Source organism: Hippoglossus stenolepis, chromosome 20 (genome assembly GCF_022539355.2).
Source record: "Hippoglossus stenolepis isolate QCI-W04-F060 chromosome 20, HSTE1.2, whole genome shotgun sequence".
NCBI lineage: Eukaryota > Metazoa > Chordata > Actinopteri > Pleuronectiformes > Pleuronectidae > Hippoglossus > Hippoglossus stenolepis.
In genome coordinates, this window is record NC_061502.1 from 1,629,721 (window position 1) to 1,641,375 (window position 11,655).

Sequence of the window (11,655 nt, forward strand, 5' to 3'; positions counted from 1 at the left end):
TTAGTATAAAAAGTTTTATTGACAAATGCAATATATCAAAATTCAAAAGTCACTGCAGGTTCCACTTTAGATGACCTGCCGTTTCTTTAAAAACAAGCCAGTTTCCTTCAGAAGATCAAGCACATTGGAATCAAACGGGTATCAAAGGACGTCAAATTCAAGTAGTGGATTCAGGTGATCCGCTGGTAGACTACACAAAGAGAGAGGCTGACGCTTCATAAGAGATTTACAAGTAGAAAATGGAGTCACAATAAATATAATGCTTCTGACGGTGAATTGTGGCAGAGTTGGATCCTTGAGGGTGGACAGCACCGCAGGGTTCGCCTCAGAACCAGTCAGTCACTGGTGGGCTGCTCGGTCTTCACACTGGATAAGACAAGAGAGTTGAAGTTGAAGATTTATAGAAATAGCTAAAATATCAATTGGCCTAATGAAAACATTTGAACTACTTTTTTCTATTTATACACTCCAGACAGACTATTAGAGGAAACCATTCTACTATACATTTTCATTAGAATCTGACTAAACACCTTCTGTGGAAAGTAAACACAAAGATAGAGATGTAGTGTACTGGAATACTGAGATAAAGTAAACCTACGTGAACACAAGAAATCTGTTTCCTGATTATAAACAACCTCATGCTGAAAAGTAACTTATTTTAACTGCATGAGCAGAGCTGTCACCACCAGGGACAATATTTGAACTCACCCAAGGTTTTTGTATGTTTGTTAGTTTGTAAGTAAGATAACACAAAATAACTTAACAGATTTCCATAAAACTTGGTGGAAGGATGTGGTATGTGTCAGGGAAGAACCCTTTAAATGTCTGATACAGGAATTGTTCATTTTCTTTAACATTGGGCCATATTTAACTTTAACATTGATATTTATCAATGTGTGAAATGTGGTTCTGCTTGATTGAATTTAAGCTGACTAATGGGCCTTAGCAGAGGTAAGTAAGAGCTCTGCCAAGTGACATTCAAATTTTATTTTTTATAGTCCATTACATTCATAATCAAAAACAAAAATGCGTTTTTAGTTACATTTAGAGTGAATTTAGGCATAATCTAATTTAGTTTGTTTTAAATCCCAAAATTCAATGTCTGAATATTGATATTTCAGCTAAATGTACCAAAATCTAAAATAGATGTTTTTACTTTTGCATTATTAAGTGTAGCCTGATGAGCAAGACACATTTTCTGAGCAGAACGTGAAGGGAGTCTAGGCCAGTCAGGTGTGAACACAGCCCTAAACTCATGGCTACTGAATGCTGTTATAAATTAAGAAATGAGAAAATGGGAGAAATGCAGAAATAATACCAATCTTTTGTGTACATGTGTGAGAAAACAAGTCTTTGAACAAACATAAACAGAGAGATTTGTCACCTTTTTGTCTCCGTCTTCTCAGGACTGCTCTCCTTGGTTTTCTCTTCCTCTTTAATCTCTACAACTAGACGGAGAACAAATAAGTCACATGTAGAAACGAAAATTTCCACTGCTTTTGAAAAACAATTTGAGAGCACCCACCAGTTTTCTTCTCCTCTGCTTCCTTGTCGTCATCATCAGCTCTGGGCCTTTTCGCTCCCTTCTTCTGATTGGACACATTCCTCCTGCCACCCTCGCCCTCATCCTCAGAGTCAGAGAACTCTTCATCGCATGCTATCCTCTTATCTGTGGCACGAACTGCAACCACACGACAACAGGACACCGATTAACAACATGACAGTCAGATTGCTTGTGTAGCAGTGTGTACATTAATGCACGAGTAATAATATTCTTATGATAGAATATATGATAGCAGAACAGTCACAGATATGTTTCTTTTTATGCTTTAAGATCATTTTAATACATTAATAGTTTTACTTAACAGTTTAAATACAGACTTTTATATATAACAGAGTAATGCTTACAGTGTGGTATTTGTATTTTGAACTTAGTTTTTGCTGCTGTGTATGTAAACTGAAATGTTCAACTATGAATGACAGTGTGTGTTTTCATAAAAAGATCACATTCACACTTTTTATCTCTTTCGTTATTTCTACTTAGGGTTAATGACTTTTTGCAGTACACTTCTTTGGAGACTCAAACCGAAATAAAATGTTGGAACTCCTACAGATAAACATGGGCACATTAGTTACTGAATATCATCAACTGAGTGTGGGGTAAAGAGAGATCGTCTTACTGGACAAGCGTTTGTCAGGATCCTCCGTGTCCTCTTCCATGGCGTCATCTGGGACAGCGTCCTCTGCGACGGCCTGCATCTGAACTCCAGGAGCGTGAGGAAGCATCCGCAGGTTCTCGTACAGCCGCTGCCTGAACAGTCACATTCACACAAACCAACGTGTTCAGGTCACTCAGGAGGAGTTTAAATAACAAACCATCAGATGCACTTTCACATGGACACAGGGATATTTGTTACAAGTGCTCTGACAGCAGTCTGTGACATTGATGTAGAAAAGTTGAATTTTAAAAAGTGAAGTGAGCATCTGCTGTCACCCATATACTTGATGAGTATGTGTTTATTACGCGTTTGGTTCGTACAGACTACCTGAGAGGACACTCTTTGCTCTACCGTAAATACACTGAAAAGAACTGACTGAAGTTCTAAGATAAATGTGACATTTCACTTTAATGGTCTGTATTTATATAACTTTCAGAGTAGAGCAGCTGGGACGGTAATGTCAAAGAAGCTGAGGTGTGGTCACTGGAGCACATACAAAGGAATATGTGGATAAATACCCATTGAGGGGGCTGAGGGCATCTAATAATACTTTCAACAAACGACCAATGACCAGAGATTTCTCAGCCTCACACTGAACAATCCACTGATCAAGACCATGAGACGTGACTGAAAGCTCCAGAAAAATCCAGAAATTCAAGCTTGATCTAAGACTTAGATTATCACCACACACACTGTAAGGTTTAAATAACTAGCAGTAATAATACATTTAAAATCTACTGCAGCTTAGTTCTTACTCATCAAATGACTCCACACTTACTTGATCTTTTCCATGTACTCTCGTGTGTTCTGATTGGTCATGTTGGAGGGGCTGATGTGCAGCTTGAAGTCAGGTCCAAAGTATTCAAAGTAGTCATTGTAGGGCAGTTCTGTAACAGAGACATCATTGAGAAGAGTCACCCATCTGTGAGAACTAGGATAAACACAGCTGTAGAAGAGATGTGCGCTGCAGATAGAGCGTCAAGTGATCGGAAAAAGCAGCCAAATCACACCTGTTAATATGATTTACTGAGGGTTTATAACCGACACGCAACCTGACTGAGGGGAGGATGAAATGAAATGAGCCGAGACTTCAGTTAATGTCCTAAAATCCCATTAAGAAGACTTCTGGTCCATTCCACAGCCTGTGATTACAAACCCTGTCTTTATGTTGCACACACTCATTGGAACAGACAGTCTGCTGGCTCAGCTCCCTGTGAGGAAAGGTAGGCAGACGGACTCTTTCCAGAGGTGAGGTCATTCAACATTCTCTCACCACCGACCCCTCAATTTCATCCAACACCCCAACACTCAGAGTGAGCTGTAGATGAAGTGGAGTCAAGCACGAAAGCTGGGTATCACGCACACATTTTGGCCATGTTAAGACCTGGTACCAACATCACTTGTGATCCCATCACAAGCTCTTAGTACAAGTGTGAATGCACCCAAGATGCATTGTGGGCTAAATTTAAGATCAAACAACTGTGGCCATTTTTGGAGGTAGTCTAGAACACATGTGGCCACATTCTTTTAGCTGTGTGAACGTGTCCTAACTTAAACACATTCAGTTAGGGATGCCACAGTACTCATGATGCAAAAAAGGTTGAAAAAAACACAGCACTGGCCTATTGAATTGACATTTTTAGCATTCTTCATATTCATTGAGATGAAATCAGTTACAAACCATCAGGGATCTCTGTATCCAGAGCCACAGCCGTCTCATAGGTCCAGCAGCGGGCCACGTTACGGATGGTGTATCCTCCTCCACCCAGCATGAGCATTGGGAGGTTGAAGGTCTTCATGTACTCCACACACTTGGCGTGCCCTAGGGGGACCAAAAGTCACAATGTAACGATGACTAATAAAAACCTAAGCAATACACCTGTTTTTCAAAACTGAATATTAAGAAAATATAAGCAATTTTTAGACAGCTTTGTGTTAATCTTTGCGTCTGTACCGCGGATGGTGAGGTTAAAGCAGCCGAGGCGGTCTCCTGAGAGAGAGTCTGCACCACACTGAAGAACCACAGCACTGGGTTGGTACATCTCCATCACCTTGGCCATCACCTGCAGGCTCACAGAAGAATCACACTCAGGAAGTGTTGAAAGATAGAGTGCATCATCCTTTAAACAGTTATATTTGAATATAGTTTGGCAAAAAGACTCAAAACAAAGAAACTGATTTCCTGAACTGTAAATCCCTCAGTAGCTTTAATGCTCGATTATGTGGAGAAGAAAAACAGCGCTGCTGCTGGGATAGTCAAATGGCCCACATGAAAAATATGACTTGTCAACTGCATGTCAAAAACAAGAGCGCCCCCTGTTACATATCTGCTTTAAATGCCACTGCCTTATCACTGCAACTCGCTAAACCTCCATGAGCAACTAGTCTCAAACGATGCACAGTGTCGACAAGTGGTTTTCATAGTCGACTAGTTTGTGAAACACCTAGTTGCATGTGTCTGATGTAATCACCAGTCACATGACTCACAGCACTTTTGCTGCCTTTGAAAAAGGTTGAGATTTTTCCATCTCCGTGCAATGTGGACGCTGCTGGAAAAAACAACCAATAACACATCAACATTAACATGTGCCACAATGGCATCGCTTTCAGGTTTAAGTGTGAATCTGAAAATGTCAACGATATTTGCAATGGAAAAAAAGTTGTACTCACAGGCTTGAAGATTTGCTCGTATGACTCATCGTCAATACCATCACGCAGAGGGAAGTTGACAGCATAGTATTTGCCCTTTCCAGCTCCAATATCCTAAATAAAGAGGTCAGTATAGTAGAAAACAGGCAGGCATGTTACTAAATTATTAGAGTTTTTAATCAGAGGACTACTTTGCATTTTCATTCATTTAACATTCACATTAGTTTGTTGTCTTACACTAATAAAATCCTCTTCTACTTCAATGCCTATGCAAGTAGAAATCTCATGCTGGTTGTTTTCATGTAAACATCTTGACCCGTATCTAAGTGAGAACAAAGACTGATGCTCACCCTGAGGTCTCCGGTTCCAGGGAAGTACTCCCCATATTTATGGAAAGACACAGTCATGACCCTGTCTGTGGTGAAGAAGGCCTCCTCCACTCCGTCCCCATGGTGGATGTCTATATCAATGTAGAGCACCCTCTGGTGGTACCTGGAAGAGAGGGATCATATTATATAAAGGAGAGGAAAGTACAAAAAATACTCTGGTTAATACTGTATTTTCACAAGACAAAACCTGAAAAATAAGGTCCCTAAGACAATGCTTTGGAGAAAAGTGCTTTCATGCGTTTGGATGTAAATGCCCTCTCACAAAGTTGAGTTTTATCAAGCTGTTTGTGACACTCACTTGAGCAGCTCCAAGATGGCCAGCACAATGTCATTAACGTAGCAGAATCCAGAGGCTTCAGACTTCTTTGCGTGGTGAAGTCCTCCTGCCCAGTTCACTGCAATGTCAGTCTGCTGTCGGTTCAGTTTCACTGCACCAGCTGAACACAACACAGAACACACTTTTTACAGTCTCATAAAAATGTATATGACTCTGTACGAACTTCTCTCATTTCCCAACAAGATTCAGTTTGTGTATTTCATGCCCTGATTTCATGCTGCAAATGTGTGACTGTACAGAACTTGTTTATGTTAGCTTGACACAGTTGTACACTGTGCTATCCAACCATGGATTAAAAGTTATTAACAGAGCGAGTCATCTGACCACTACAACTTATGGTGAGCACAGGTTCAGCAACAGATAACACGTCATTCAGAAAGGACAACCACTACAGAGGGAATAATGACAGTATGCTAACTATCCCAACAATGTTTCATTCATTAAACTCCATAAAAACCTGTTTTATTTATTAGCCTCTTTCTCGAAGGGTTGGGGTCAAACAAGAACATTATGACAAAATACAATTCTGACTGTGCTCCTTACTAACTGGATGTTGACAGGACTTGAGTGAAAAAAGAAATCATGTACTTCAAAGCAGCAATCAGGATTTGAAACATCTGATGACAGTTGTGAAGGTGTTCGCTGATACTGGCCAGTGTCTCTGGTTAGTGACAGTGACCGCACAGAGTCCCAGCGAGAGACAGACACTGCAGCCTGCACATATATGGACAACATCTACTGCAAAGACAACTCTGTTTTCTTCTGACTTACCAGCAGAGCCACCAGCAGAGAGTTGGCAGAACTCAAACAACCCATCGAACACAGGACAGTCCTCTCCAACATTGACTGCAAGAAAAAAAATGTGAGAGATCATCCACTGAATACAACCACATCAACACCTTGGAGTACAAGTTGTCTCGTAAAAAAGTATCCTCTCTGCAATATGGATGTAATCACTTTGTTTTGACCTTTTGCACTAAAACATAATGCTACAACAACCTTAAAGAGCAGGACTGTGTGTGGTGTCATGGTGGATTCAGCCACAGGATGTGTTGGAGGGGCAGACAGGCAGAGCTGTGGCTGGTGATGCTAAAATACAAGCTCAGCTGATCAATATCTACCTATAAACTATAACTGTGGACACACAACACAGGATATTTCCCCAAGGAAATATTACCCAGGGAAACCGTTACACCTCCCAAAAGGTCCCTGCTCAGAGGTAGTACTTAAAAAGTACAGAAACCTTTGGGGTGGTGTTTGGAGTGCTGAACATGCCTGAATGGTCGGATACTCAATCATTATATTTCAGTCGGTCCATTTCTCCAATATCACGCAAAATCTGTTTGCTAACTCTAAGTCTTCATTGTAGACCTGTGTGCAGCAAATCATTTTGGTTCCTCCTGCCATAGTTTACAGGGGGATAGATGTAAAGCTGAGTCAGAGTTGAACATGTGCTGCTGGGATGCTCTGGTGTCCGGACTGTCCTGCAGCCTCGGTAGTGATTAAATAAGATTGTGTGAGAGACACTGGGACCCGTTTGTGAACCACAGCCAACAGAGTCTGGAGAATGTGACTCAGCCGAGAGTTAAGCTCTGTTACCAAAAAGAACATTTTATAAATAGGTTTTCCACTGTGAGTTTTTGTTATTTTAATCAAATTTATATTCTGCCATTGTAAACTAAATTCATTTGGAATTGAAGTGTTTTTTAGACAATACTGGACATTGATGAAGTCTCCTTGAACTGTGTAATTGTGGTCTCTTTCTGCCAATGTATAAACTTAACAATGAATAAGCTATGAAATAATCAACAAATTAATCAAAAATGAAGAAAGTTGTTAGATGGGGGCCTGCTGGGAAGCCTTCGCAAGGAGCCCACAGACTACTCACAGCGCTGCATCTGCTTGCTGAACTCAGGCATGTTGTCCGGCCGTATGTACTTGAGGAACTTGATGTAGTCATCGCTGTGATATTTGGTCATCTCCTCTGCTGTGGCCTTGTGTGGTCTCTGAAACAAAAAATGAAGCAGTTGGTCCACCTACACGCTCTGCTTCAACAGTACAGCACATAATGAAAGTTGCAAAGAAACGTACGTAGATTTCCATTTTCCTGTACAGTCCATAGTTCAGAAGCAGGTTGTGAGTCATCCTGATTCTATGTGGTTTCATGGGGTGGCCCTGTCCATAGTAGTAATTTCCTACGTCACCTGCAACAGAAACATTGAAAACATAGTCTGAATCCCACATTCAGAGATCATAGTATACGTTTGTCTTGTGCAGTCTAAAAACAATATTGTTCAACTATTGGTATTGTGTTGATGTCTGTCCCACTGAAAACAAGTCCCATGGCTAATGAGCACTTCTATAACTTCAAACTGGACCATTATTCATATATACATGCTGCAGCCAATCAAACTATGTTTCACATAGAAATTATAATTCTACATTATTTCCACATGGACTCACAAGGTGAGATTTCTGTCGAAAAAAAATCGAATGAAGAGAGTCTGTGACGGTCTCTAAAAAATGTCTGACTTGACCCAAGTCTATTGGTTCCTACTGAAGAAATAAATACAAGTATATTATATATTTTTCAAATGAGCAGTAATTAAACAGCACATTACCTAAACAGGGAGGGCTCAATGCATGTTTATGGATATATTTCTGCAGTGGATTAAAACTGACTGTTGGTTTATTGATTTGGTGTTATGGAAATTGAATTCACCAAAACAGTATTTAGCCAGCCTTGTCCTTTTGAGGTGTCACACTGAGTTGCCTAGTCTAAAAAGAAAGAGTCATACTGAAATCAAGTGAGAAAAAAAATACAAATAAAATAAACAAATAAGACCAGCACCAATATGATAACATTCGACTTATAAGATTTAAAAATGTCATAATTCAAACAGTGGCTGAATATGCATGCATACTGCAGAACTGTAAAACATGGAGTGCATGCAAAATGAATGCAGGGCGGCTTTCGAACACTTTCCCCCTGTACATAGTTTGTCATCTCTTGTATTTTATCTCTTGTTTATAAGCTTATTCTTTGTTCTATTATATTTTGGTACTTTACTGTGTATTATAGTACTTTATTGTTGTCATCTACTAAAGGAGTATGTATAGTTTTAATTTAATTTAATGTTTATTACATTTTATTTTGGTCTATTTTAATTCTTCGCAACTGTTTTATTGCCACTTCTCTTTATGTGCAATGCCGTTGACCTGCCGCTGTAACAACCATTTCCCAATTTGGGATCAATTAAGTACTATATAAGTAAAGAGTAAACTATATTAGATAGTAAAGTACCATCTAATATCTATCTATCAAACACACAGTTCGTAGCACTGCTCCACAGTAGATCCATAGAAGCGCAGGCCCAGCTGATGGCTCATAGAGAACACTAGTGGAGATCATGTGTAGTCTCTTTCAGTCAGGAGGGGTTTGTGTTTGGAGATTATCGTGTATTTGGGTCGTTATATTTCAAAGTGCAACATAATGAACTGGACCCGATGGTTCGCTTCCTTCCTCACTCGGTTTCCTCTCCAGTAAAATGTCGCTGGGCTCCAACGGGCACAGGCACTCACTAATGTCCCGCTGCACTTAGGCCTGAACCCGATGTGGCTGTAAAACTTAACTTCCTGCACTTTCTCCTTCGTTTCGTGAACTCACTGGGGTTCGTAGAAAAAACACACACACACACACACACACGACGCACAAGGCCTGACGCACGGCCGCAAATACAAAGCTCAAACAATGATGGGAATCCACGGTGCGGTTTCACTTACACGCACGTTAACGTCAAGCTAAAAACACACAATTAACCGTATCTAACGTTCATTTACACATCCTGGTTGGTTTTAAGTAAAAAGCAAACAAAGTGTGCATTTGGTTCGCTACGTGCTTTAAAACCCACTTAACACGTAGAGGGACCACAGGCGCCACTTCACCGATGGTCATTAACGCTAGCCTGCTTGTTAGCTAACTAGTGTGCGACACCATTCAATCCGCGGCAGCGCCAGCTAAGCGGGCTAGCTAAGCGGGCTAGCGCTAGCCTGCCCGAGCCCGAGCTCCATTCGGACACTCCGGATGTCCCGTACCGTCGTAGTAGTAGCAGACCTTCTTCTTCGTCCCACCCGCAGTCGTGTACGCCATGTTGCGGTACTTTGCCTCCTTCTGAAAGTTGGTTGGAGTTGGCTTGAGCAGACGTAAAGATGAACGGAAGGGACCAGGAGCGACAGACGGTGCGGAGCGCGGCTCAGTGGGAGGAGCAGCTGCAGCGGGGGGGGCGGGGCGGACCTCTTGTATATAGAGGTTCTTCGCTCATTAACAGTCCGGGGTTAGAAAGTGGACCGGAAGTGAAGACACCGTCATGTCTACACCAGGGCTGGAGCTGAGGAGGTCAGCCTCAAATGATCCGAACCAGAGGGCAACCGCGATGTGTGGGGGAGAGCAAGTCAACAGTGGCAGCAAATAAAGGAAGACATTTCTATGCAATCCAGAATGAGGTCAATATGTCGAGGAGTAGGGGCAGGGTATTAAAGGGATAGTTCACCCCAAAATGGAAATTCACACATTCACTCAACAGTACACTTCATATGATAGGAAAACATGCAAGGGGTATTTTCGAACCAATATCTAGAACTAGAAACAATAGAACACATCCGGACAGCATGCAGGAAATCTACAGGATAAAGAAAGAAATGACTGATGGAACAACTACACAAAATAGGACCAATATTGAACACTGTTGAAAGCACATTAGAACGTGGAGAGTGTCAGCAAGGGAGAAAACTGTTCTTTAGATTTTTAAGGGAGACGGGACTGGACAGAAGACTTAAGAAATAAATGGAAAGTGAGGAAGAATGAAAACTGAAGGGGGCACTAATGCAACACGTTGCATGCCAGCTGCTGTATGGTAAAACCTCATTGAAGAAGGAGAAGAATATCATGGCTGGGTACGTTTTTTTTGCTGTAAAGTAAGTAAATGTGCAGGTATGAGTGAGAATGTGGCTGACAGATAATCTATACTTACTTATTTTATGAATCAGAGTATCAAGAAATCTGTAGAATTTTTCTAATTCAGGGGCCATAAAAGGGCCACCATTCACACAGAGGCCAATTACATGTCCGACATCCGTACACAGTTCCTAATTCATTAAGGTGCACATTTAAGTCATCCTTTGTTTCCTGGTAGCTCTATAGTTCTGAGCAAAGCCACACATCGAATATATTTTGAAATTGTTCCATATTCAAACGCACTGCCTACTTAAAAAAACGCTCAGAAAATAAAAAAAAGTTAACAAATGATTTCATAATTGTTGTTTAGTAAGTGACTAGTTTATTAAAACATTTTTTTAAAAGACACCTGACAGGACAGGGGCACTTCACAGGCCAATCCGATTTCTGCTGGGGCCAGCGACCCCCTGGCCATGGTCCTCGATCATGCTTGCTATGGTCTCTGCAAATGTAATTATTTGAACCCACAGCACTTTATTTACTGCTCTGACACAACACTAGATGTCAGCATTATCTTTTTTTATATTCTGGTCTACACTTGTCCACAAGAAGTGGACCAGATTAACACCGTGTGGCAAATTCTTTCTTTAAATCTCATATTAGTGTGTCTGCTTACGTCGTCGAATGGTTATATGTCTTATCTCATGTGAAAGACATTTTCACTTCCCACTCACTTGATCCTTGTAGAGGAATTATTGGGGGTCACACAGAAATACTTCAAACCCAGAACTTTCTTCCTGTGAGGTGACTTTTTTCTAAGTTGTTTAATATTAACATGATTTAAAGGTTCAGTGTGTAGGATGTAGTCACTTCTCGTGATGAAGTTGCATGTTGCAAACATGTGAAGTGACAAAAAGGGGAAAATCCCAAGTGGTTGCCCAGAAAATGGCCACAACGTTCTCTCTTTGTAGGCAAGAAATCACTTATGAGGCCCATGCAATCAAAGACTTTATGGAGCGATGCCCTGCATTATTTGATGCAACTCAGGTAAGTTTTTTTGGAATATAAGTCTATGTATTTTGAATTTAAAACAGTGATATTATTGGT

At 40.8% G+C, this 11,655-nt stretch overlaps 1 protein-coding gene across 2 annotated transcripts; it reads right to left on the reverse strand.

Moving 5' to 3' along the window:
* LOC118099622 (histone deacetylase 2) lies at positions 1 to 9,883 on the reverse strand. Of its 2 annotated transcripts, none has more exons than XM_035144308.2 (14): positions 9,690 to 9,883; positions 7,686 to 7,798; positions 7,483 to 7,600; positions 6,366 to 6,440; positions 5,556 to 5,694; positions 5,219 to 5,360; positions 4,890 to 4,982; positions 4,174 to 4,282; positions 3,901 to 4,041; positions 2,998 to 3,106; positions 2,181 to 2,311; positions 1,526 to 1,681; positions 1,385 to 1,442; positions 1 to 366 (listed from the first exon to the last, which is right to left on the reverse strand). In XM_035144308.2, exons 1-14 carry the CDS (start codon positions 9,742 to 9,744, stop codon positions 336 to 338), a joined length of 1,470 nt encoding a protein of 489 aa, XP_035000199.1. In that variant the 5' UTR covers positions 9,745 to 9,883; the 3' UTR covers positions 1 to 335. The 2 variants fall into 2 exon arrangements, with proteins under 2 accessions (XP_035000199.1, XP_035000198.1); XM_035144307.2 differs by having other exon boundaries at positions 1,385 to 1,448; positions 9,690 to 9,880.
* Between the last annotated feature and the right edge of the window lie 1,772 nt (positions 9,884 to 11,655).

Excerpts from the sequence above, each read along its gene's own strand:
- LOC118099622 (XM_035144307.2), bottom strand. The coding sequence starts at position 9,744 with ATGGCGTACACGACTGCGGGTGGGACGAAGAAGAAGGTCTGCTACTAC. Across the intron at positions 5,361-5,555 it reads GCCATCTTGGAGCTGCTCAA|GTACCACCAGAGGGTGCTCT; the intron begins GTGAGTGTCACA and ends CCTCTCTTCCAG. Across the intron at positions 4,983-5,218 it reads CTGGAACCGGAGACCTCAGG|GATATTGGAGCTGGAAAGGG; the intron begins GTGAGCATCAGT and ends CTCTTTATTTAG.